We start from the raw sequence: 26,927 nt of genomic DNA on the forward strand, positions 1-26,927 counted from the left end.
AAATTCATAAATTAAGTTTTTTTCACTGCTAGAGAAATCTTTAACTTGTTATTTAGTGCTCAGTATTTCAAGGTGACTTTCCTAAAGACAGTGGTATATGATTATCCTTTGGAAGAGTTGTAGGTTTCCAGAACACTTTATTTTCTAACCCAAAGTAGAAAGATGAAATTTTACTCCAGTGGTTTCCCAGATGGAGAACTTTTGAGTAAAGAGGGGGAAGAATTGTAATTCCCATCACTAATTTATTCAAAGTATAGTTAGCTGTTTCAAATGTAAAGTTTTAATGGCATAGATTTTGCTGGAACAAGAGCAAAACATTCTTTCTTGTAATTATGTTTTAGAGACAAAATACATGACATTCCCATTGGAAGAATCTTGATTCAAAGGTCCAGAGCTTCTAATCTTTTTAAATTACCTTAATATATGTTATTTGAATCATATTTTATGTGTTTGGGTACTTTTAAGGCTTATTTTTTGAGCTTATTTATTCTATAATGTGTAACAGCCAGTTGACAAAGATACCATTGAGATTGGCTAGTGAGTATAAAATTTTAAAACATTAAAATTTTAGTTAAGTGAAAAGAGGGAGACCTAAGTGCTATTTGTAGAAGTCTAAGCGTTTTTGTGTTGAAGAGATATGTATTGGTTGTACCTGTGTTGGTTTTCGTGTGTGTGGGGGGGTGGTAGTGTTGGTGATGTTGTTATTAGAATAAATGTATGAAGCAAAGGCGTTTGAAGAACAGACATTTTGCCAGCTGTTAGAATTTAAATTCAGTCTTGTTCGCTCCCCATCCTCTTAAAAGATTCTTAAAATGTGGCTAATGCCTTCCAGAAAGTGCAGCTTAGATTTTGGGATGGGAGTGTTTGGGAGAGAAAAGAGGAGGAGGAAAAAAGCAGCAGGGGAGACTGGAAAAATCAGACGAGTTAGTCCTGGGTTGGAAATTCCAGACGGGGAGAAAAAAAGAGAGAGAGGGAGAGAGAGGGAGAGAGAGAGAGAGAGAGAGAGAGAGAGAGGGAGACAGAGAGAGAGAGGAGAGAGAGAGGGAGAGGGAGACAGAGAGAGAGAGAGAGAGAGAGAGAGGGAGAGGGAGGGAGAGGGAGGGAGAGGGAGGGAGATGGGGGTTGGGGTGGATTGCCCGCTTCCCTTTTAAAGAGGAGCGGCTAGAGGCGCACAGCGACCCACGGGAGAGGGGGTCGCAGACACCAGGTTTGGAAGACGGGTGGTAGATTCAGCCCAGGGCAAGGCGATTTTTGCTTTCGGAGTTGCCTGCCTTCCCTTCGCTTTTTCAAAAAACAGAGAAAGTCGCGGCGGCGCTGGAGGCGCTTCCTGGAGAGCCCGCGCCGGCCCCGCTGCCCTTCCCCGCCCGCCGCAGACCAAGCCCAGCCCCGGCCTCGCAATCTCTGCCCGCTCCGCGCAGGGGCCCTCGCCTGCCTTTGAACCAGCCCCTGCCCGGGAACATCCGCAGGCCTGGGTCTCCGGCGAGGGCTTCCTTTCCCAGGGTCCCGAGACCCCTGGCTGCGGCGCGCCGGCCCACAGCCTCGCCTTCGTCCTGGGAGCCCCCAGATCCCAAACCTCGCCGCGGCTTCCCCAGCCTTCCCCACTGGGAGAGGTCCCAGGCCCCGCGGTGCAGACCTTCCAGCGCCCGCGCTGTCTCAAGCCCTTTACATTCTAAGGCAAAAGCTAAAGGCTGGAGGGTGATTGTGGAGTGAAGAGTCAGGGGAGGGAGGAAAAGAGCAGGTCAGGGGAAAGTAAGAGGATGGAGAGGTGGAGAGAAAATGGAAGTCCATGTTAACTGTTGCCCTCTCCCAGGAGCTGAGGCCCCCTGGCCATGGGGCATAGAACCTTGGAGAGTTAACAGCGTCGCATAATCTGTAATCTTCAGTAGATAGACTGTGTGTCCCCATGTTCCAAAGGCTGACTGAAACAATAACAAAGGGAGTAATAGTAACCAGAGGTTCTATGATGGGTTTTATTTATGTTGTAAAAGATTGACAACAGGTCTTCCATTTGGCCACTGGTGAGGCTTTGAAGATCTTTCTCGGGGTCTCAGTCAGTGTTTGACTCCATGTTAATGTCAAATTTGCATAATACCATTTCCACCTGGGCCCAGTCCACACCTTTTTAAATGTCTGTCAAAACAAATAAGAAAAGGTCTCCTCAAAAAACGTGGAATCAAAATGTATGCTTTTTTGGTTATTGATAAAAGTTTGATTTAGCTAGAAAATGATCAACCAGGAGAGTGCCTGTGACAACACAAACCATTTCAAGGGCGCATCGCCAGCAGGGAGATGTCCAGTCCCCAGTTTGTTAACTGCATTCTAGTAGAAGAACTTGAGTTTGTTCAAAGGGGGCTCTGTACTTTTTAGTGGGTCCAAGGGGTCATCCTAGTATTGAACAAGCAGAGCCAGCTTTGTAAGACCTGCTTCTCCTTCGCAGCCAGTAGGTTTGCAATAAATAGTCATGGAATGAAGGAACAACAGGCTGGAACAAGCTTTCACCCTAAACGCAGACTGCTGAAATCAAACGTGTGTTGATAATGGGTAAATCACAGGAGAAAAGTAGGTCTGGACCTCATTTTAATATAGTTGGAGAAAACCTGATTGCGAAACACTGAAATGTAACTGTATACAGAACAAACACCACCAGAAATGCAGTCCTAGTGCAGAAGTCCAGGCTTCCAGGATTTGATGTTCTGGTCGTGTGGCAGAGAGCAGAGAGCATGGCGAGCCCACCAGTAAACTGCTTTTGGATGAAATACAGAGCAAGAAGCTGGATGAGTAAAAGAATTTTTGACTGGATTGTCCAGATATTTTCAACACCCCTAGGACAAGTCTGATTAATAGACAAGTGGCATTTTGGTGGCTAAAGGCATATAAGTGACCCATCAGGATGGGTGGGAATTTTGGCCATAGTTTAGGGGGAAGGTTGTGGAGACAGGAGAAGTGGAGGATCTCTCTTCATTTTCTCTTTCCCTCTCCAATGTATCTGTCTTGTGGATTCCAGTCAGTCCTTTCACCGTTTCCTTAGGAAAAGTGGGTTAAGGAAGGCTTCAATTTTTATTCATTTTGCGTTAGTTTCAGTTAAAAAATTAGTCCTTCATCCAGATGTTTTGGCCACCTGAAATGGAAAATGTTAAGTCTAAGTGAGGTGTGATTGCATAGTTTAGTTGATTGGATATAGTTAGAATCTTTAAGAGGAGAAATCGGAGAATTTAGAAATTTTTTAAAAAATTGTCTTGTGTAAAGGTTGTTTGTGGAGTCTGAGTTCTTTGGCAACAGGAGCAGGGAGGACAGGAATCATTTTCAGAATTCTTGAGGCTCAAGGAGGGAGGAAGCTCTATTATTAGGTCAGAGTCTCATGACCTACCCTAGGTCCCTCACTCAATCCTACAGGAGTGTGGAGGAAAGGTCTCTCCAGGAGAGCTCAGTGCTCAAAAACAAGAGTTTTGGAGTCAGGCAATGACTGGGAAACTGGAAAAGTTACTTAACCTCCTTGAGCCGTCATTGCCTTAACTGTAAGCTGGTGCTATTACGCATTAGCTATTATTTGTTTCCCATGTGGACCTGTGCCTCCTGTCTTTGGACTGTGTGTAACAGCTTGGCCATATATCTAAGGCAACAGGTACGGTGTTCAGGTACACTTCTGCGGATATGGCGTGTATTTTGTGTGGAACGATGATGGATAGGCATATTGAGGGGGATTTGTGTGCAGGATGCTTTTGATCACCTGTGTGCTGAAAGGAAAGGCCACCTTTTGGGAGAAGGAGATGAAGCTCATCAGGGCAACCCTCAAGAGCCCCTTACCACTGTCTCTTAACCATCCTCTTAGGAGAATGGAGCATACATTGCAACGTTGATGCCCTCAACCTGGGCCAGGTTCCTCGCTGAAATTTCACACTTTTGGTGCTCCTGTCAAAAGTGCATGTAGGGTAGGACTTTGATGAGAGGAGAACTATCCTAATTCTGCAGATGAGGTGTTATAAGAATTCAGGATGAAGGGGACTGTGTAAGTCCTTTTGGGGGTCTGAGGAAGAAGAAATGGGCAGCTTCCCCTATCTGGTAGGAGATGGGCATGTTTGTCTTGAAGTTCCCTTCTTGCTTAAGCTAACAAAGTAGGCATTCAGGAGTTGGGGACCCTTGGATGCGGAGGAAGTGACTGCCATGGCTCCCCTTCCCGTGCCTCTTAGATAGCAAAGCCACAGTGGTCTCAGTTTCTCTACCTGGTCTGGAAACAGTCCCCAAAGGGGTGCTCAGGACCCACTTTGATGTCCACTTGCTTTTTTCAGCCCTCCCTGCCCCAAAGGTACAAACTCACAAACCCACAGACATATAGCCCCTTTCCACATCTCAGTCCAGGGAATGAAGGTTGAATCTTCTCTTAGTGGGGTGGGGAGAAGGGCTTCCAATCCGGATGTGGTTTTAGGCCATTTAACAGGCTTGTGACTTTATTCAGTTACTATAAAGGGTTTTACAATTAGTTTATGCGGAATGATGTGTGTTGCCTCTTTTCTGGAGTGGCATTTGGGATTGCTTGGGGCTTGTCACCTTTCCATCAGGTACTCTGAGGAGGAGAAAATGCGGGGAGAGAGGAACTGGAGTGGGGCTGTTGGGTGGAGTAAGCTTGGTGAGGCTATCTATTCAGAGTTAGACGTATTTATGCCACTTCCTCCTCCAGGTCTCTGAGTTGCTTGGGAGGAGAAGTCCAACTGTAATAGCAGTTGCTTTGGCAGGATTTGGAGACAGAACCCTAAATTAAAGGGCAAAGATGATCCTTCACAGACGTGGCTGTTGGTGGCTGCAGCCAGTGTGTTCTGAGCGAGGATGAGATGTAAATAGGATGTTGGCTGCGGAGACGGCAGGGTTAAGAAGAACAGTCTCTTCACTTTTCTAGAGTGTCCACTCCAGCAACCTTTTATTTAATGTAGAAGGGAAAATCTAGCTGACTGAAGTTATTTTATATAGAGAGGTTTCCTCCCAACGTTTATTACCATTTGATTCAAAGCCGCTTCTGCTGACTTTTTAGAATAGAGTGGAGTGATATCTGTCCAGAATAAGCTGTGGGAGGCAAGAGGTGGAATAAAATGATCTTCACGAACCTCATAACCTCACAGATCTCTCGGATCATCTTTCTTTCACTTTCCCACCCTTGCCCCTGACCATCTTGAGTAGTTTCCTTTAAACTTCTTTTTTTTTGTGGGGGTGGGGGGCATGCCTTACGGCATGGGGGAGCTTAGTTCCCCGACCAGGGATCGAACCCCTGCCCCTTGCATTGGAAGTGCAGAGTTCTAACCACTGGACCGCCAGGGAATTCCCTACACTTCTAACTAGAAGAGGAATGATGCCTGTCTAGGCCGGAGTTCCTTTGTTCTCCTCTTCAGAACATCACATGGTCAGCCACTTTAGCCTGGGTGTGTGGGGCTCTTGCCAGTCAGTCATTAGCCATTTTTTGGAGATGGAGTGGGGTGTAAATTTTAAAAATACATATTTACAACTAAATCATGCAAGAAAATATTTAACATGGTGTAGACATTTGTTAGCTTGCATATTGCTCCAAAGCTTGGTACTTCTAATCATGCATTCATTCACACATGTATGCGTGCACCCACTTATTTTTATCTATTCAGAGTCTACTATTTATTTATTTTTAATAAATGTATTTATTTATTTATTTTTGGCTGTGTTGGGTCTTCGTTGCTGCGGGCGGGCTTTCTCTAGTTGCAGCGAGCGGGGGCTACTCTTTGTTGTGGTGCCCGGGCTTCTCATTGCGGTGGCCTCTCTTTCTGCGGAGCACGGGCTCTAGGCGCAAGGGCTTCAGTGCTTGTGGCACGTGGGCTCAGTAGTTGTGGCGCACGGGCTTAGTTGCTCCGCGGCATGTGGGATCTTCCCTGGCCAGGGCTCGAACCTGTGTCCCCTGTATTGGCAGGCGGATTCTTAACCACTGTGCCACCAGAGAAGCCCCAGAGTCTGCTACTGACATGCCCTCTGCCAGGTTATAGAAATATAATTAAGAACAAACAAAAGACCTTGGTCTTTACAGTGGAGATGAGATGGCAAAGAAATACAATTTATCAGATCATTTTTCTCCAGGAGCTTTTAGGTTTCCACCTCTATCCTTTTTTATTTTTTTATTCTTTATTTTGCTAAGCTGAATGTCACAGCCAAAAAAAACGCACCTAAATTTCAAATTAAATTTTTATATTAAAAATTAAAATTAATATGAAATAATTAAAATAATTTTACATAGTAAAATACACATAACGTAAAATTTACCATTTTTAAGTGTACAGGTCGGGTGTATTAAGAACATTCACAATGGTGTGCAACCATCCTCTCCGTTCGTCTCTAGAACTCTTTTCATCTTGCAAGATTGAAACTGTACCCAGTAAACAGTAACACCCCATTCCCGCCTCCCTCTGGCCATATTTAAAGATCACCAATTTTGTTTCTTACATGGTGGCCACCTCCTCATTCTGTATAAAATGGGGGTCTTTGCCTGACCCCTCTCCTGAATTAAACATTTGATTATTTATTGGGTTTTTATTTAGCATTATTGGGTCTTTTTCAGGGCAGGGAAGGGAGATATAGGGAGGAGGAGCTGCACAAAAGAGGTGCAAGATAAAATTCCTGCCCTCCAGTGTTTTCACTTTAGATCCAGGAAAAGCTGTGGGACAGCAATGAGAGGCACACAACCTCAGGAACTAACAGGAGGTAGGCTTTGAGTGAGCTTAAGCTGTGTTTTTGGAGGACAGGCAGAAAAAATAGGAGTGGATTCAGGAGAGCACTGTGGACAGGCAGGGAGATGTTTGTGGGAAGACAACTCTTCTGGAAGAGAGGGATGGCATCCTAGTGGGGAGAGGCCCCCAGGTAAGTATGGCAGATGTCCGTAATTTCCCTTATTGAGCATCTTCTTTTCTCTAGAGCTCTGTGTGACGTGCTGTGGGTCAAAAGACGAGTTCCTTCTGCCATAATAGGCAGCACAGGGCTTCCGTGGTGGAGCAGTGGTTAAGAATCCGCCTGCCAATGCAGGGGACACGGGTTCGAGCCCTGGTCCGGGAAGATCCCACATGCCGTGGAGCAGCTAGGCCTGTGGGCCACGACTACTGAGCCTGCGCTCTAGAGCCCGCGAGTCACAACTACTGAGCCCATGTGCGGCAACTACTGAAGCCCTCTCACCTAGAGTTCGTGCTCTGCAACAGGAGAAGCCACCGCAATGAGGAGCTCATGCACCGCAACTAGAGAAAGCCCACGTGCAGCAACAAAGACCCAACGCAGCCAAAAATAAATAAATAAATATTTTAAAAATGCTTTAAAAAAAATAATAGGGAGCGTTTATTGACTATCTGTCTACTCAGAGCTAGGCACTGTTCCTTCATTGAATCCTAAGAACGCTGCAGGCATTAGTCTTCATTCCACAGAAGAAGAAGCTGGAACTCTGAGTGGTTATGGTAACTTAGCCAAGGTCATACCTTGAATACTGGTGCTGGGTTTCAAACCCAGGCCTTTCTACCTTCAAGGCCGAGCTCTCCTAGAAGGTGGGAATAGCTGATCCTCTAACATTCAGAGAAGTTGAATGTTTTGCGGGGGAGAGCATAAGGCTAGCAAATAAAAACATGCCCAACATTAACTTCTCCCTGCTCTGAGCCTCCTTCCTCCGTAGGTGTTTCATACTCGCCTTGCATTATTTTTCCTCTCACCATTGGGATGTTCAGGCAATCTTGAATGGTTGAAGAAAACTAAGAACATTCTCCCCTTGTCTGGGCAGCTATCATGGGAAATGGGAATTCTGCTTTTAGTGAAAAACCATGGAAAGGGGGCTGAATGAAGTGGAGAAGGACTTGAGTGGTTTAGGATTCAGGCGTCAACCTCGGTTTGCCCTTCTGCCAGATGTGTGCACACTGTGGGATCTGGGGTCAGTATCTTCCTGGGCCTCGTGTCCTCATATGAAGCCTCCCCATCTCCATGAACCCCGCAAAAAAAAGCTGGTAGCTATTTTGAGTTCTAAGAGCTTCCATCCTTTGGCATTCCTCTAGGTGCCAGGGCTGGCGCTTTGGGCTAATTTTTTTTTTTTCCCCTTCCCCTTTCCTTTTGTTTGGGTTCAAACCTGGGGAAAATGAGAGGTTGGGGGGAAGGGCGCAGGGATCGAGTGGCTTCCCCTCCCATCCCCCCTCCTCCTCGCAGGAAGGGACAAAGAGTTGACCTTTGTTACAAGCCTGCAGAATCATAATTCATAGCTCATACATGCTTTTGAGGAGCGAGAACCCAGTTACCTTTCCCTGAGGAGCAGGAGCCGGCTTCATGGTGTGGTGACAGTGGCTGGCTAGTGTCACCTTGGGACTAGGCACTTAACCTCTCTGAGCTTCTTCCTGAATTGCAGAATGGAAATAAAAATATTCTCAGTCTTCTGTGGTTTAGAGGCTCAAATCAACCTGTGTTCTAGGCTCATAGGAGAGTGTGGATTGTAAACCCTAAAGTACTGTGTAAACGTGAGTTATTAATAAGACTATCAGTAATTGATGACACCCCAAGGGGGCAGACAAAAGAAGGTCATTCGCATCCCCAGACAAATGCCCTACTCTGCATGGAGGTGTGACTCTTCGATTATAAATTTTCTGTAGCGGCTCCCAGAACGCCCTGGGAGAGGAGGGTCTTTTTTTCGAGGCCCGGAAGGCGTCTTGGTTCTGCGCCCCCAGCCCACCCCACTCCCAGGCCTCAGTTCCTGCCTTCTCAGTGGGAGGCCTCCCGCCCGGGTCCTGCCTCCTCCCACAGCCCAGCCGAGGTCTCCAAGGAATGCCGCCTCCCGGGCCATTTTCTCCCCTTCTGCTTCTGCGGCCCCACTTCCAGCCCCCTCCCAGCCCCCTGCCCCCAGCCGGTTCCCACTTAAATGCTTGCAGGCCTGTTCGCAGGCGGGAAGCCCCCTCCCCCACAGGACCACCTCAGTCAGCCCTGACCACGGGGAGGTCGGGTCTGGATTTACTAAAGGACCCCGGAGGGGGAGCCTGCCCCTCGCTGGCTGCCTGGCTCACTGATGGGGTCGGGTTTCGGCCGGTGGCTCTGGAGAGAGAGAGAGACAAAGGGCAAAGTCCTGGTCCCCACCCCCACCCGGCAGCCCCCGGCGCGTGTCCCCTCCCCCTCCGGGCCCTGCGCGCGTAGCCCAGGGCCCCCTGGGCCGGGTGGGACGGGCTGGGGAGAGTCGGGACGCCGAGGGGGTTCTGGCGGCAGAACGTTCTAGACCGCCGGGCCCCGCAGCAGAGGGGGCCCCCGGGGACATCCTCTGTCCCCCTCCTTGTGCTCTGCCGACTCGGCCCACCCAGCGGCCGGGGTGCGGGGCCGGGCGTTCAGCTTCCCCTGGGTGAGGTGAGAGGGGCTGGGGGAAGGGGCCGGCCCACGTGGGGCACAGGCCCGGCGACGCCAGCCCGGCCGCTCAGCTGCTCGGCCCTTCTCAATTGCCCGTTCATGAGGACTCCCCTCCTCCCCCCCAGCTGCTGCCAGCCCTCCCCCACTCTCAGCTGCTGCCGCCCTTCCCCGGCACCTCTTTCTCAATTGCCCTGCCCGCGCCTGCTTTCTGCCGGCCTCCTGAAAGGCCGTGTTCGCCGTCCCTTGGGCTGTTAGAGACCTTGCCCCTGCTCCCCCCAGGATGGATGAGAACCGTCTCGAATGGTGCTGTCGTGACGCCCTGGCAGAGGCTGGGGCTGGGGAGAAAGACCTCTACAGAGAGGGCATTTTGCTCCCGCACAAGCGAGGGCAGAACTCAGGGTAGGTGTCCATGTCAGAAGAGAGTTATTCTGATGAAGACCTACACGCTGGAAAGAAACAAACAGCAGCTTCCTGAAGTTTTCGGCCACCAACAGGTCTGTGTTGGCAGCCGTGGAGAGGAGACAAGGCTTCCGTGAGGTTGTTAAACCTCCTGTTGGAGGGTCACACCAGAGCGCCTTTCCACTAGTAGGGTGAATTCGTATTTTTCAACGTATGCTGGCATGCATTCTTATCCTTTAGCAGGAACACTGACAATTCCAAGAAGTACCCAAACTCCACTAGGGTCTTTCTCAGTGCAAATTGTGAGTTGCAGAAAACTGATTTCTCTTGAGTCTGGTCTAGTATCCTTTTCTTTGCTTCCCTGCCTCCAAATCCTAGCCTGGAGCTGTGCTTCCAAGCTTGCCAGTCCCTCCTGAGGAGAGAGCCTCTTGCTCCATTTCCGAGGCATGCCCCGCAGGGCTTTCCTCGGGGTGTCAGCTCCACCCTCAGCCAGGTCTCTGGGCCCCAGAGTGCCAGACCTTTTGTCTCTTAAGCTTTCTGGAGAGATGCTGACACCTCCACTGGGGGGTGAGCTAAACCAACGTCTCTAGTGAGGCTGGGGCAGGAAGTGGTCTTTCTAGGTCCCCTCCACCTTACCCTCTGTCAGAGGAAATTAACACCCGCGCCGCTGCCCCACCCCCCCACCCCCCGAAGAAGATCCTGGAAATGCTTCCCACTGCTAGCCAGAGAAGGCAGGTGAGCAGTGTCCCCAGTGGTTAATTTCTTATCCACACCATCGCTGCCTGCACCAACAGGGTTGCACTGCTTACACTGGGTCACTTCTCCTGTTTGTCTCCACGCATGAGGTTGAATCTGATGGCTTCATCACACCTCGCACTTCACACTGTGTAGGGCTCAGGAGGCCAGCTCTGGCTCTAGGAGCCCCTCAGGTGAAAGAGCACGGTTCTAGGCAGAGAGAGCACGGTGGAGGGAGGGAGTGGCAGTTGGCCCAGGCTGACTTGGAATTTGACTGGAAAGAGCTCCACTGTCTCAGCTTCTGTTTTGGCTTCCTCTGGCACTGCCTAGATGGGCAAGAAAAAAAACCCGTGAGCTCTCTCTAGTCAAACGGTGTATTTCCGAGATGAGTGAATTGAGCAAAGGATTTATTCCTCTTCTGCTTGCTTTCCAACATCGGGTGGCGCCTCCCACCGGCCTCTCACCTTTGCAGCCCTGCCTATCCCAAACCAACGTGAAATTTTTCAAGACAGAATTTTTGGTGACTACACTTTTTCCCTGCTAACAAATCTCTCTGACAGTCATCCAGCCGTATTATAGTACAGTTAGCTCTTCTGCAAGTTAAATCCTGTGCCCAAATTGGAGCCGCATGCAGTAAAAGCCAGTTGGCATGCACTTAGCCATACAGGATATGGGCATTTTTCCTGCTGCTGACATCGGGGCTATACAACTTCTGCTGTGTTAACACTTCTTGTCAGAGAGAAAGGAGCGAAGTTTGGTGAGATGAGCATAAACCAGCCTGGGAGGAGGCTGGTATAAGCTCATCATAAACCAGGTAGGACTAGAGCTCAGCATAAACCAGCTGAGTTCTAGTCCTACCTCAACGTTGCCAAGTCTCTTTCCTTTTCCTGAGCCTCAGTTTCTCCATCTATGAAATGAAGGTGACTATTTAAGACCCTCTCAGACCTCGGTGTATGAATCTTATTCCCTCAATGTAGGAATCTGATTTTCTTCAATTGGAACTTCCGATTGCCAGGTTCATGGGGTGTGTGTGTCCTTGGTCATGTAAGAGGCCTAGTGAATCCCCCTCTTCTTCCCTGACTCCAGGTAGGCCAAGAGCACATTAAACACAGCACAAGAGCCTGCCAGAGAGGGAATGTCGTCCATCACAGAGTTTCTCCCCGAGATTTGCTTTTCCTTCCTATCCTCAGAATTGGTTCAGGAGCACATGTGGGACAGTGTGTGTGTGCCTCATACCTTTAAAAGACCATGTTCGTGGGACCACAGATACATTCCAGTGGTGTCCCTGCTTTCCAGCTCCTCCCCCCGATACTTTGACCCCTTGGTGGTAGCATCTGCCCTGCTTGGTCCTGCACCTTCCAGTAGGTCAGTGTTTTCCTTTCCAGCCCCTACCTTGCTGGTCAACCCACCCGACTGCCTGCCTGTCTGGCTGCCCTGCCTCTGGATCAGCCTGGCACGGAGCCCTGGGCATTGGGCCAGCTCCTCCTCCCCTCCCCAGCCTGGCCCGCTTTCTCAGCTACTGCCATGCTTGGAGCGTGCCAGGTCCGCCCCCTTCAGAAGCTTTCCTAGACAATTATTTTTTTCTCCACCTCTCCACTCTACAGGGATAAGGAGGCAGGGTGGAGAGGAAGGACTAGGTCAGTGGTGATCTTATGGAAAGGGCAGAGGTTGGCACGTTAGGACATCTTTTATGTGTGATTTCCAGCTGGGGGAAAAAAACTGGGATGGGAGCCAGCTTTGGGGGGGGGCGGTGCTTATTCTCCGGTGTCAGCCGCATGGGACTCTTGTTGAGAAGTCAACAAGATCACCCACTTCTTTTCTTTGGCCGCACTGCGTAGCACCCAGAACTTCCCCGACCTGGGATCGAACCCACACCCCCTGCAGTGGAAGCATGGAATCTTAACCACTGGACCACCAGGGAAGTCCCAGGATCACCCACTTCCGAAAGGGTACTGTGGCCAGCCCACCTCCCCAACCCACTTAACCTTGTCTGTTCTCTTCTCCCATCCCAAACCAAACTGAGGGGAATTCCCTGGCAGTCCTGTGGTTAGGACTCCTCGCCTGCACTGAAGGGGCATGGGTTCGATCCCTGGTCGGGGAACTAAGATCCTGCAAGCCCCGCAACATGGCCAAACAAAACAACACAAAACAACAACAACAACAAAAAACCAAACTGGGGTCCCCTGCTGGACTGTAAACTCCTGAGAGCAGGAGCCTTACCTGGCTTCTTCATCCCTCCATGCTGTGTACTGCAGCGTAGTGCCTTGCACTGTCCAGTAGAAGTGTGAGGCAAGCCACGTGTGTAAGTGTAAATCTTCTAATAGCCACATTAAAAAAGAAAAAAGTGAAATTAATGTAGAAGATTAATTCAAAATTACTTTTAAAGTTAATTCAAAAGATTATTAGTTCAATATGGAATCAATATAAATGATTAATGAGATCGTTTACTTTTGGGGGGCTACTAAGTCTTAGGAACCCAGTGTGTATTTTATTTTACTGTTAGGGCCTGTCCCAATTCATATGCTAAATTTTCGTTGGAAACAGTTGATCTGTATTTAGAGTTCATAAAATATACAGAAGAAAAAGTTACATTATACAAACATTTTAATTTTAAGAAAAAATTCAGTTGCTGCTTTGAAGTGCTCAGTAGCTTACACGTGACTAGACTAATGGCTACTGTATTGTGGACAACACAGGCCCAGTGCCTAGTAGGTGGCAAGAAAATCTGGAATGATGCCACGTCAGCTGGACACCAGAAACCTTGGGGGAGTGGCGGTGACCTTCTTGATGGCCGATCAGAATGGAAAGAGCATGGTGTTACTGCAAGTTTGAAAAATCCTAGTTGCTCACTCTTAAAATTGCCAGGTAATAACCCCAACTCCGTCCCCAGTCAAGCTTAGCTTTCTAATTGCCTTGGGCTAGTTTCTTCCCACACTTTCGAGGAGATGTCTGCAGGCTGGAGTGAATTTTGCATTTTTCTGGTGGAGAGTGTTCTTAGCTTTTATCATATTTCCTAATGGGAACCTAGTCTCCAGGAAAAAAAAAGGGGGTTAAGAACCACTTAGGCAGACCATTAAGGCACAGAAAATCACTCTAATGAAGAAAGTGTATCGCTATAGGTGGACAGGGTTGATCTCTGTCTGGGGACACAAGATCCAGTAAAAAGGACTAATCCTAATCCTTTGGTCCCTCATGTGAGAGAAACTGAGGTCTAGGGAGTTGAAGGCCTAACTTGCCCTAGAGCAAGCAGACTGCTAGTCAGAGAATCACGGCCCGGGGGAGGGGTGGAGGTAAAGGGTCTAATCTGGAGATCCTGGTTTAATCCTAGTTCTCTGGAGAGATGAAAGTCCAGGTTTGACTCTGATAGTGGCCTCTGGGGGTTGAGGCCCCAAGCCTGAAAAGATTTCCAAAACCTACTATTGCCTCTGTCCTCACAACTGGTCTGCCCCACCCTGGTTTAAAGGAACGCTTCCCTCTCGGGCAGGGTGAGGCCCACGAGCATGATCAAGACAGCACGCTACCCTCTGGGAATGGGGGTGGAAAGAGGAAGGAGCTGGTTTGCAAAGGTTTAGAAAAAGAAGACTCCCTGGGGCAGTTTTTAGCTGTCCTCCGGAAGACCTGAAGACTGTTCCCAGGGTGTATTCCGTCCAGGTGTGCATTCTGTCATATGGGGACCCCCCCTTCTGAAAAGTGTCCCATCTATGCATCTGTTCCGCTCTCCGCTGGGCCTGAGGCCCGTTCTCCCTGCCCTCAGCCGGCTCCTCACCAGGGCCTGGATTCTTGCTAATAAAGATAAAAGAGGAAAACCTCATTGGCTTAGACCCATTCATTTTGAATCTGTGATGACTTTAAAATTGGGTGAGCTAGAATTATCTTTTTATTTTTATTTATTTATTTTTATTGGAGTATGGTTGCTCTACAATGTCGTGTTAGCCTCCACTGCACAACAAAATGAATCAGCCACACACACACAGATATCCCTTCCCTTTTGGACTTCCCTCCCACCTAGGCGGCCACAGTGCATTAGGTAGAGTTCCCTGTGCTATAAAGTATGTTCCCATCAGTTGTCCATTTTATACATAGTATGAATAATGTATACGTGTCAATCCCTGTCTCCCAGTTCCTCCCACCCCACCCCTTTCCCCCATGGTATCTATACATTTGTTCTCTACGTCTGTGTCTCTGTCTCTGCTTTGCAGATAAGATCATCTATACCATTTTTCCAGATTCCACATATATGCGTTGATATACGATATTTGCTTTTCTCTTTCTGACTTCACTCTGTATGACACTCTAGGTCCATCCACGTCTCTACAAATGACCCAATTCCATTCCTCTTTATGGCTTAGTAATATCCCATTGTATATAAGTACCACATCTTCTCAGAATTATCTTTTTATTTAAAGTTTTTTGTTATGGAAAAAAAAACTTTGAAATAGGGAAAGGATAATTAAATAATTCCACCACGTACTCATCACCTAGCTTTAAAAATTAGCAAATCGTATCCAATCTGTATTAATTTTCCCCCTAATTACTTTAAAGCAAGTCCTAGACATGCCATTTTATCTGTAACTATTTCAGTATGTATTTCTAGAAATCAGTATGATTTTATTTTATTTTATTTTTTGGCCGTGCCGCACGGCTTGTGGGATCTTAGTTCCCTGACCAGGGATTGAACCTGCGCCCTCGTCAATGAGAGCGCAGAGTCCTAACCGCTGGACTGCCAGGGAATTACCTGATTTTAAAATATTAACAATATTATCAAATGTCTAGTCAGTGTTCAATAAGCACAGAATCACTTTTCCACTAACAATGGAAGTATGCATCTTAAGGAGTTATAGGTGGGATGTTTCGACTTATTGGAGAGCAGCACCCACTCAGCAGGCCCGCTCTTCACTCTGTTGTGTGAACTCTGAGTATTTTAAACTCGTTCTCAAGCCAAAACCTGAATATATTTTGGCGAAGGCTTTTGTTTCCTTTCTGCCATCGTCAAGGCAGCGCAGGGGACTGTGCAAAGAGCCTGGAACCAGACAGTCTTTGGGTTCAAATACTGGCTCTGGCTCTTAGAACCTGTGTAACTTGGCAGATACTCAAGCCCTCAATCTCAGGACCCCAGTCTGTAAAGTGGAGCCGTGGTTATCGTGCTCATGGGTAGTGGGAGGCTTATAGGAGGTGCTGAATCTGAGCCTGGCATCTGGTAAGCACTCCTCACATGTTAGCTTCTTCCTTAATGAACTGTTTTCCTTCCCATTCAGTCTAAGTCAATGACATTTCTCTGAAAAGGTGAAAAGGACGAGAGCTTCCTGCGCAGGGAGCACTCCCAGCCATCCTTCCGGGTGCCTCTAGCTCCTGTGCTTCCTGAATCTCTTGTTTTCCTACTTAACTCCTTACGACGCTGCTGCCCAGATTCTCTCTCCCTCTGTTCTCTCCTGGAATCTCCCCTGGGCTTGAATGGTCACTCGGTCCCTGTGGCCCTGGTGTCCCCTGCTTGTCCCCAGCAACATTAGAAAGGAGCATCCCTTGTGATTGCTCTGTATCTGGGGAGCTGCCCCAGGACCTGGTAACTGCCCTGCTGGTCGGGGCAGGCAGAGAGGGTAAGAAGCCTCCGGGTATCAGCCCCTGGGGAAGTCATTTGACTGGCGCAACCACTGCCTTCATTGCCGGGGGCTGGAGGCTTCATTCTTTCACTCAACAGGTTTATCAGCTCCAGGGTGGGTGGCGGCTCCTGAACCTCTGGGAGTTCCCTTGCTTTTCTAAACAAGGGGTGCTAGAGTTGAGGGTCCTGCGCAGAGTGCAGCGCCCTGTTGCCTGTAGGGCGAAGGCTCCGCTGGAGCCTAGTGGAAGCCCGTCCTCAGGAGTGCTGGAGTGGGGCCCTTCGGTTGTCACGGGAGGTGGGAGCGCGGGGGCTCTCTCTAGGCTGTGGTATCTCCCGCTATTTCCCCACCAGTGCAGAAGCCTAACCATTTCACTATCACAGGTAGTGGCTCCTGGGGACTGGGACTGAGCACCACGGCCTGGCAGGCACACCCCCGCCCCCGCAGCCCGCCTGCTTTAAGCCCTCACAAAAGCCCAGTCAGCTTTCCACAGGAAAGTAAGGTACTGAGCAAAGAAGTAAGCAGTTAGGGTCTCTTACCTTCCATGCTGATCCCCCAAGCCCTCAGCACACTGCCCCGGCCCAGTATGAGCTAGGCATCCAGAAATACCTGTAGGGCGAGTGAGTTACCCATGGGCTCCTGGAAGGGCGTACCGGGTCCAGTTCTCAGCATGGTCACATGTGCTTTGGGCCAGAAAGAAATTAGGTAGCACCACACTTCACACAAACCAGGCCAACGGCTTAAAAGACAAAGGTTCTTCTTGGTCTCTGTGTGTGTGTCAGGGTTGGGGGCTTTGCCGGCCAGGTTTGCAGGCCTCAAGGGGCCTGGCATGGGTTCCCAGGATTGGGTGTGTGTGCCCTGGAGGGGTGGGTGAGTCCCTGCCTGTTGGGGGTGGGGGAGGGTTGCCAGGATGTCTTTTCTTCCATTGGTTGGGTGTCCCTGCCCTCCTCCCCCTCCTGGAACATTCCAGACATTCCAGACTGCCATTGCTTTCAGGATATGGATTAACATCCCAAACTGAGATTTGATTTCACCTCCCCATCCCCTCCCAATTCCTCCCTACCCTGAAGAGGAAGCCCTTAAAACTGGGAGTTTGAAGTAGGAAGAGGGTATTTTTGACCCTTGACCTGAGATTAGAGTAATCTATAGGACCATCTTGAAAGAGGGCTCTTCAAACTGAACTTTTGCAGGGGACTGCTTTAAGCTCTTACTGATTTGAACTCCAGGCAGGCACTGCCCATCTCCTTGCAGTCCTTCCAGAAGCCTCTGCTTGAGGGAGGTCCTCCCTCAGCTTAGGTAACCCCCCGTCACTAGCATTAAGGTAGATCAGTATTCTCAATCTTCCGACGGTATAATCATCTCTTCAGCTCACCAAGAGTTTGATTTTCCTCATGGGAGGGCCCCTGCGTTTTCTTTGCCCATTTCATCACGAAATGTGTTGTGTATGGGTAATCCTGTACACCATGTCATGCAGATGCCATGAGGCTCCTCCCTCTTGGCCAGTGAATTGGATCCCAAGAAGCTGGCCCGGTGTGGGAGCCGAGGACCTGGAACGGGACTTGTTTCTGACCCTTGTTCTTTTGTCCTCCTATAATCTAACCTCCTTAGATCAGGTTCATGAACCAGCCAAAGTAGAAAACCGTGGACATAGATTCTCCAACACTTATGCTACATTTCCACTTCCCTTAAGTTATTTTAACCCGGGAAAAGATTTCATTGACAAAGACTTTCTACCCTCAAAGCGGCAGAGCTAGAAGGGATCTTAAAGACCCTTCTGCTTCCATTTTATATCTCAAGATACTTGGTCACAGGGATGAAATGAGTGACCTGGCTGAGGACAGAGCCAAGATCAAAAACATTTACAGTTAGAGCTTAGCATCCCTTCCCTTGCTCTCGTGTGTTTTGAGTACCCCTTCCCCCTAGCTTGGCAAGAACTGCCTTGGGCCCTGTTGCATGTCAGCCAGGAATACGGGGGCCTGAAGCTTGAGTGGCTTAGTCAGAACAGCCAATCAGGGGCAGTTTAAGGGCTAGAACTGGATTTTCTTGCTTCCTAGTTTCATTTTCCCTCGTGCCACTAGAATTTTGTTGCACCATGTCCCTGAACTAAGAGTTTGTGATCAAGGATATGCAAAGACATAAGTGACCATTGACCAATGCAGATCAAGTCAGTTGAAATGTTTTAAGCCCAGGGATTAGGGCATTGATTTGGGTGGTGAGCAGTTAATCACCGTGGGAGTCAACCTTGAACCTGAAAGCCTTCCTCAGGGAAAATTATGTTTTTAAGAAGTATTGGAAAGATGGAAAGGAGAAACTGTAGTAAACTGGGAGGAGGGAAGGGGTTGGTCCTAATGCTGGGTTGCGTGTGTGTTAATTACTCCACCTTAGCGTCCACACATGTGTCTGTTATTACATTTTAAGTACTTACTCCAAGCCCTTTGCTAAGCTCTTGATAATATTATCTGACATTACTTTATACCTCCCTGTGAATAGGTATTATCCCTGTTTCACAAAGGAGAAAATTGAGCCTCAAAGAAGTTAAATAACCTTTTAAAGATCAGTGCTGTTAAGTGGAGCACAGGTTTAAATCCATATCTGTACCGAGAAAGAGCCGAGCTGCTGCCAATTATCCCGCTGTAATTTGTTTGCATATATGTTTCCCCTAATAAATTGTGAGCACCTTGAGGCCAGGTACTTTGTCTGTTTGGCTTATCATTGTGTCCCCAGCATGCAGAACAAAGTCCAGCATGGAGTAGACACCGATTGAAAAGGTATCAGGTTAATGATTCGTGTAATAATTCACACAGCTAGCTCTGTATTCCTAGATCCTGAAACACGGTGGGTGGTAATAGATGGTTGCTGAGTAAGAGAACTGGTGAGGAGAACCTAGGAGAGACAAAGCAGATGTGACTGGTATGTGGAGGGGGGAAACTATGTTATCCCAGTGCTTAGGGCATCTGATTTTGGCTTTCCTATCTGTGGTAGCACTCTATTTTGCTTTCTAAAACGCAGCGAAATAAATCTCCATTCCCAAAGGTTGTCGTTCTCAGACTCTTAAGTCTTTGGTGTTGAGCAGAAGTTTAGGAAGATGGACTGGAACAGGACTGAAAAATGCAAAAGGTCACAGGCGCCTAAAGTATCCAGAGCTGTCACTGATGCTGTTCTCTCTAATTTCAGGAGTCGAAAAATACAGATCCGAAATATTCCACCCCAGCTTCGATGGGAAGTAAGTGATTGGGGGAAACTGTCAGTGGCACTGGGAAAGAAGTCTGGGTCAGCCTGAGCTGGCAGAGATGACTGGGAGGTGTCCTGGGGGTTTGGGGCTAGGCCAGAGAAGCTGGAGCTGAGGGGAGGCCGGTTGGATCGCATCCTTAACCTAAGACTTCCAGTATTAGTCCTTTGGGCAGTCCCTACCGTGAGAGGCATTAGGGAGGTGGGAAGGGTATCCCCTGAACCCCAAACTTAGTGATGACAGAGGATCAGCTAGGGACTCAGGTGGCACAGGTCTGCTTCCAAAAAGGCCCTTAAATGCCTTTTTGAGCTCAAGTACATCCTGTGAAGACACCCCGACGGATTGCCGTCAGCATTAGTACCTGAGAAAGGGCAAACTGAGCAGGTGACGTGCTCAATCCCCACCAAAGGCTCTGCCTGTACCCCGGTGCTTTGGGGTGAGGAGTGTCTAGTGATGCTTTGTGAGTTCCTGGGATGCCCAGAGCAGCCGTATTCCCTTCTCCCTGCTCCCAGGTACTGGACAGCTTGCTGGCTCAGTATGGGACAGTGGAGAACTGCGAGCAAGGTAAGAGTGGGCAGAGGAGTGGGGCGGTGGGGTAGGGGTAGGTGTTGGAGTTGGGGGCGGGGGCGTGGGTGAGGAAGAGGGGCAGACGGCCAAAGGTGTGGAGGGAGGTACGCTGGGGTGGGGGCTGGGACATGGAGTTCCAGCTTCAGCTCTGCTGCTTCTCTGGGACAGGTTTCTCCTCTGTTTAATGAGAGACTCAACAAAGTCACTCATTCCAAGCACGGGGTCCCCAGGCTCCTGGGGTCAACCAAGGTAGCAATACACGTCCCAAGATTTTAGGAATAGATTAAGAATGGAAACTGTGCACGCGGCTTGAGCAAATCTGTAGCCCTTTTACTTTTAAAAGCTTCACAATTCTTTGTTTTTGTCTGGAATAATCAATGGGTTGTCTTTTTTTTTTTTTTTTTATAGAACCTCTGATTGTGAGCTACATGTCTTTGGTCAATTAAAAAAAATAACAGGATTTTTGTACATATTGATAGCGGGCAGGCAACATCTTTCAAGAGTGCAGAAGAACTTATTTTTATTATTAAGTTCTTTTTATCACTTCTTCTCTTTCAAGAAGGAGAAATAATAAAAAAGAATTCTAGATCATAAGAAGTTTGGTACAAGTTTTGAATTTATTGCTTAAGGTTATAAGTTATTTTAATTTATTTATTCTAGATCATAAGAAGTTTGGTACGAGTTTTGAATTTATTGCTTAAGGTTATAAATTATTTGCAGAGAAAATAAGCTAAAATAAAATGTGGAGTGATTTGGGTTGGACTTAAAGCAGAGCTTGGTCGTTAGGTAGACAAAATAGTTTGAGTTTGCAGACCTTTAAGAAACCTAGACAAGACTTAAGTATTCATCTCCGAATTCTTTGTGGAAAGGGGCAAGCTGTAAATCATTATAAATGATTAAAATACTTGCCTGCATAAAGGTATGAAGTGCTGAATCAATCAGACAGGTTCTCTCCTGCTGACCCCGAAGCTTGCCTTTTATCATAAACGCCAGGACACAACTGGAAGCGCTGATAACCATCACCCAGTCCTGCTTACAGCTTAGACTGATGACTCAGTTACTCCTGGACAAAGAGACAGCAATGGCTTGGGAGCACACTGGAGAGCCTCACTGGGGGCGCCCAACAGGAGTCACCGCTGGTTAAGAGGCTCACCAGGGAGCTATAACATACAGAATCTGGGGGTAGTACCTGCTACCTGGAGAGAACAGAATGGGAAGTGTTTGATTTTGTAAAAATTAAGTCTTCTAGTCTGCTCAGATGCCACTTTTTAGTTAATTAATTTTTGGCTGCGTTGGGTCTTTGTTGCTGCGCACGGGCTTTCTCTAGTTGCGGCCAGCGGGGGCTACTCTTCGTTGCGGTGCGCGGGCTTCTCATTGCAGTGGTTTCTCTTGTGGCAGAGCACGGGCTCTAGGCACGCGAGCTTCAGTAGTTGTGGCACACGGGCTCAGTAGTTGTGGCGCACGGGCTTGGTTGCTTCGCGGCACGTGGGATCTTCCCGGACCAGGGCTCGAACCCGTATCCCCTGCCTTGGCAGGTGGATTCTTAACCACTGTGCCACCAGGGAAGTCCCATCAGATGCCACTTTCTAAGCAAAGTCCTCTCCACCCTTTTACTTTTTTTCAGGGAGAGAATGACTTTATTATTATTATTTTTTAATTGAAGTATAGTTGACTTATAATGTATTAGTTTCAGTTGTACAGCATAGTGATTCAGTATTTTTAAAGATTATACTCCATTCAGAGTCATTGCAAGATAATGTCTATAATTCCCTGTGCAATATATTTTTGTCACTTGTCTATTTTATTTAAAAATTTTTTTTGGCCACACTGCGCGGTTTGTGAGATCTTAGTTCCCTGACCAGGGATCCAGCCTGGGCCAATGGCAGTGAAAGCGCAGAGTCCCTACCACTGGACCGCCAGGGAATTCCCATCACTTGTCTAATTTTATACATAGTAGTTTGTATCTGTCAATCCCATACCCCCTACCCTTAAGATTCTCCCCCTTCCTCTTGGGTAACGGCTAGTTTGCCTTCTGTCTGAGTGTCTGTTTTGCACATACATTCATTTGGATTTTTTAGATTCCGCATATAGGTGATAGCACACTATGTGTCTTTCTTTGATATTTCCCTAAGCATAATGTTCTCTAGGTCCACCCACGTTCCTGCAAATGGCAGAATTTCATTCTTTTTTATGGCTGTGTAATAGTCCTTTGTCTCACCGTCTTTTACATTTATTTGTTTGTTTGGCTGCGTTGGGTCTTCGTTGCTGCATGCGGGTTTTCTCTAGTTGTGGCGAGTGGGGGCTACTCTTCGTTGCGGTGCGTGGGCTTCTCATTACAGTGGCTTCTCTTGTGGCAGAGCATGGGATCTAGGTGCGTGGGCTTCAGTAGTTGTGGCACGTGGGCTCAGTAGTTGTGGCTCACGGGCTCTAGAGCTCAGGCTCAGTAGTTTTGGTGCACGGGCTTAGCTGCTTCGCGGCACGTGGGATCTTCCCAGACCAGGGCTGGAACCCGTGTCCCCTGCATTGGCAGGCACATTCTCAACCACTGAGCCACCAAGGAGGTCTCTGCTGGATTATTCTTTCAGAATATTCCTCTCCGCTGAGGTGGGAGAGCTGTACCGCTGAGGTCAGAAGGGCTGAGAGTGGTCTGCGTTGCAGTTTTGTGGCTAAGTGCTTTCAGTGTCGTCGGGCGGCGGCTTGATTTTTTTGATCCAAGTCCTCCATGCCAGGGGCTAAGCAGGCCTAGGCGACCCATAATCACAAGACGAGGCATAAGCGGTTAATTTTATCAGTCCCAAAAGGGGGAAGAGTATGTGCCCAGATCGCCTGGAATTCTAATGTCCAACCCAGGTCCACTCCCACGTCCTTCCCCCCAGGCTCCGTGGCAGCCACCCTTGTCAGCTCATTCAGCCAGGTCATGATACACCTACCTTTGATCAGTATATCCTGGAGGATACTCTAAAATGCTTTTGGGTGTTTCCCCAAATCTCTTCAGCCATGTCCTTGCAGACCATTTCTTGGTCCAGTCTCACTAGGTGTGTGATTTTTTACTAGTTAAAAAAACTAGGGGTGTGTGTGTGTGTGTGTGCGTGTGTCTTTTCTCCCTGCTGCATAACTGCTGAATGTGTTGACTGCACACCCTTGTGTATTCCTGTCTCTCTTGAGGGCTGGTAGGGGAATCAAAGGAAGGCACGTAAAGTCTAATTTGAATTTTCCAGGAGTTGTGGTGAACGTGGTCTATAGGGGAAAGGCTTCATCATTCAAGTATTTCCTTCCTGATCGCGTAACCATCAAAGATGAGCTTTCTACAATGTTTACACCATTGGTGCCGTCTCCAGATCTCGCTGCTCTAACCTTGACCTCTGTTTTGCTTCCCCAGTGAACACCGAGAGTGAGACAGCAGTGGTGAATGTCACCTATTCCAACCGCGAGCAGACCAGGCAGTGAGTGGACCCAAAAGTGGGGCAAAGGAGGGTCTTTGTGAGTGGTGGGAGTCAGGTGCCCCTGCTTGGGCAGGGATGGGGTCCAGGTGGGCACGAGTCCACACCTAGCCTCTGATTTTGTGGCGACCAAATCCAGACTCTTGTCTTTTGGTTCAGGAATCTCAGGTTCAGAAACCTCACCAGGATTGATAGCAAATACTTTGAAGGGAGGGACCCAGAGATCTCCCGGGGAAGGTGGGACATCCTCTTTAGGACAAGATACTGGCTTTTAATAGGTCTCTGGTTGCGGGAGAACCCATGGGGTCCTTTGCTGTGTTGATGGCGCCATCTAGTGGTGATGAGGAGGAACTAAGACCTAAAGGGTTTGTTATGATGTGGCGGAGGCAGACATTTTATCTCAAAGGTTCAGAAACCTCACCAGGATTGATAGCAAATACTTTGAAGGGAGGGACCCAGAGATCTCCCGGGGAAGGTGGGACATCCTCTTTAGGACAAGATACTGGCTTTTAATAGGTCTCTGGTTGCGGGAGAACCCATGGGGTCCTTTGCTGTGTTGATGGCGCCATCTAGTGGTGATGAGGAGGAACTAAGACCTAAAGGGTTTGTTATGATGTGGCGGAGGCAGACATTTTATCTCGGGGGTTGCCTTGAGTCCCATCACACCCACAGTTTCTGGCTCCTTAGCCTGTTTGGTTGAGTCACACTTCTCCACCCACTGGTACTGACAGACTTGTATACTTTGTGTCCTCATTTATGCTCACTTATAGGCCATTTTGCTTTTGATGGCTTTCTTGTCCCTTCAGCATGTTGCCTCTATCATATTTGTTTCCTCCAACCTAGTGTCAAATCCACCCACTTTCTCAAGCCATTCAGTTTTCTTTTAGATGCCTGCTGGACTCAGGATTTTCTGGAGGTCCCTGTGGCTGATCTGTGGGCCTTAACCTGGCTTTAAGTCAACACTTGCTTCCTTCCTACTGCGTATTGTTGCCTTGTTAACATTTCTAACCAGCATCAGCCTTGGGAATGCACGGTGCTTGCCCCCTCCCTCCAGTGTTCATCAGTCCCGCTTTTCAGACATTCCAGACAGACTTAAACTCCTGCAAGCCATTCTGTCTCCACCTCTTCTGTTTCCATGGAGTTTGCTTAAACATGGACAGTATCATTCTCAAGAGGTGACACAACAAACCTTGTTCTAGCATGTTTTATTTATTATTCACGTATCGCAAATCACATGTGATTCTCCTGTGAATCCTATGATAGGTAGCTCTGGTCGAAATTCCCAAGCCAGTTCCAGAATTCAGTGGAGATAACTTATTTGTGTTACACTACCTTACTTGATGTCTTATGCTACTTAGACTGGAAGCTTTTCTAAGGTGGAGGTGGGAGTGGTGCGCAGGTGGTCATCTCCCTTTCTTCTGGCATGTTCCGCGTTGTAACCCAGCTGAGTGCTTTACACCTGGAGGGCATTTGGTGTGATTGGCATGGATTGGAGTGACCAGTAGATTCTCCCTCTGTCCTCAGAGCCATCATGAAGCTGAACGGCCACCAGCTGGAGAACCACGCCTTGAAGGTCTCCTATATCCCTGATGAGCAGATAGCACAGGGTCCCGAGAACGGGCGCCGAGGCGGCTTTGGCTCTCGGGGTCAGCCCCGCCAGGGCTCTCCTGTGGCAGCGGGAGCCCCAGCCAAGCAACAGCAAGTGGACATCCCCCTGCGGCTCCTTGTGCCCACCCAGTACGTGGGCGCCATCATTGGCAAGGAGGGCGCTACCATCCGCAACATCACGAAACAGACCCAGTCCAAGTGAGTCTTGGCTGCAGGGGAAGGGGAGGTGGGGCCAGGGAACAGTGGCTGGCGCCCAGGAGGCGAAGCCTCTCCTGGAAGCACGCTGAGGGTCCTCAACTCAACTTAACCTCTTAGGAAACGTTGGGGAGGTAGAAGAAGCCTGGGGGGTGCCATCTGGTGGCAGTGGCTGGGCCACACACTTTCGTTAGTGAGAAGGGTTTGTTTCTTGTAGAAAGTCTCACTGAGCAAACCTAGTCTCGGTAAGGCGGCCACTCCTTAGTGCTCTGTGATTTCAGCACCGCTTACTGGCGGCAGCAGGATGGGGCCCGTCAGGGACCTTAGTAAGAGGTCACAGTTCTGACCCATCTCCCATTCCACCACAGCCACCCCTCTTCGCTGATCTTTGTAGCTGATCGTTGTGTGTTCTGTGGAAAGAGAACAGGTCACGTCGTGTCCTTATTCATAATGCATCCTTTTATTATTTACTTTTAATTTGGGACAGCGTGCCTTCTCTTTATAGTTCTTTCAAGGGGGAAATCCAGAATTCAAGGGGAAATGCAGCTTCAGAGCTGAGGACTGTTGATCCCCCAACCCTGTATTCCCATGATAGATGCCACCATTCTCAGCCACCACCTCCTGGCTGAGACAGAATCCATAGCAACAGGCTGGCCCTTTTCTCTGCCCGTTTCAGCTCTGCACTTGGCCTTGTTCCAAAAGGAGCCGGACTGTAGCTTCGGCTGAGGGTTAGCTAACGTCCGTGTGCTTGTGGCCCTCAGGATCGACGTGCACAGGAAGGAGAACGCAGGCGCTGCCGAGAAGGCCATCAGCGTGCACTCGACCCCCGAGGGCTGCTCCTCTGCCTGTAAGATGATCTTGGAGATTATGCACAAGGAGGCAAAGGACACCAAAACGTAAGGCTTCAGCTTCTGGGCACATGGGGACTGCCACCTCCTCGACTATAACACAGACTTTTTTTTTTTTTTTTGCGGTACACGGGCCTCTCACTGCCGCGGCCTCTCCCGTTGCGGAGCACAGGCTCCGGACGCACAGGCTCAGCGGCCATGGCTCACGGGCCCAGCCGCTCCGCGGCATGTGGGATCTTCCCGGACTGGGGCACGAACCCGTGTCCCCTGCATCGGCTGGCGGACTCTCAACTACTGAGCCACCAGGGAAGCCCTAACGCAGACTTTTTAAAAGCAAGAATAGAGACAGATAGGAGACACAGAAATTGTACGAAAGGATAAAAGCTGAGAAAATGAATCCTCCATGTAAATAACGCCTCGTGTATCCTAGCAACGCTGTGCCCTCACAGGTGTGTGCACGTGTGTGTATGTGCGTGTATTTTAGCACAAATAGGACATAATGAACACGCTGTCCTATAGTTCGCTTCTTTCCATCTATAAAACCATCACCACAGTTAGGATAAGGAACATACCCATCGCCCTTATTGACCTTGTGCCCTTGGCCACCCATCCCTGCTTCCCATTTCTCTCCCTAAACAACCACTGATCTGCTGGTTTTCTTTGAAAACATAATTTTGTCTTGGGGTTTACCTTGGAAACCCCTCGTCTGCGGTGGCCCACCATCTAAGAAGCGCTTGTCCCTCACTCCTTCCCAAGGGCTGACGAGGTTCCCCTGAAGATCCTGGCCCATAATAATTTCGTGGGGCGTCTCATTGGCAAGGAGGGGCGCAACCTGAAGAAGGTGGAGCAGGACACAGAGACGAAAATCACCATCTCTTCGTAAGGCACTCTCTCATTTCCCTTTACGAGTGGGATGCCTGGGCACCTGGGGTGGCAGTATCTCATCGCTGAGCCTTAA

General features: G+C 48.7%; 1 protein-coding gene across 2 annotated transcripts in view; it reads left to right on the forward strand.

Moving 5' to 3' along the window:
- Window positions 1–26,927, forward strand: part of IGF2BP1 (insulin like growth factor 2 mRNA binding protein 1) — a 38,839-nt gene that overhangs the window by 5,495 nt on the left and 6,417 nt on the right. The window contains exons 3-8 of one of the 2 annotated variants that reach the window (XM_049702536.1): window positions 19,257–19,305; window positions 19,824–19,875; window positions 23,258–23,321; window positions 24,843–25,124; window positions 25,883–26,017; window positions 26,726–26,848. In XM_049702536.1, the coding sequence (XP_049558493.1) occupies window positions 19,257–19,305; window positions 19,824–19,875; window positions 23,258–23,321; window positions 24,843–25,124; window positions 25,883–26,017; window positions 26,726–26,848 (705 nt within the window). The remainder of the gene's footprint in view (window positions 1–19,256; window positions 19,306–19,823; window positions 19,876–23,257; window positions 23,322–24,842; window positions 25,125–25,882; window positions 26,018–26,725; window positions 26,849–26,927) is intronic. The other variant, XM_049702537.1, reaches the window with a different exon arrangement.

The sequence above is a fragment of the Orcinus orca genome, chromosome 19 (assembly GCF_937001465.1).
Source record: "Orcinus orca chromosome 19, mOrcOrc1.1, whole genome shotgun sequence".
NCBI classification, from domain to species: Eukaryota; Metazoa; Chordata; class Mammalia; order Artiodactyla; family Delphinidae; genus Orcinus; species Orcinus orca.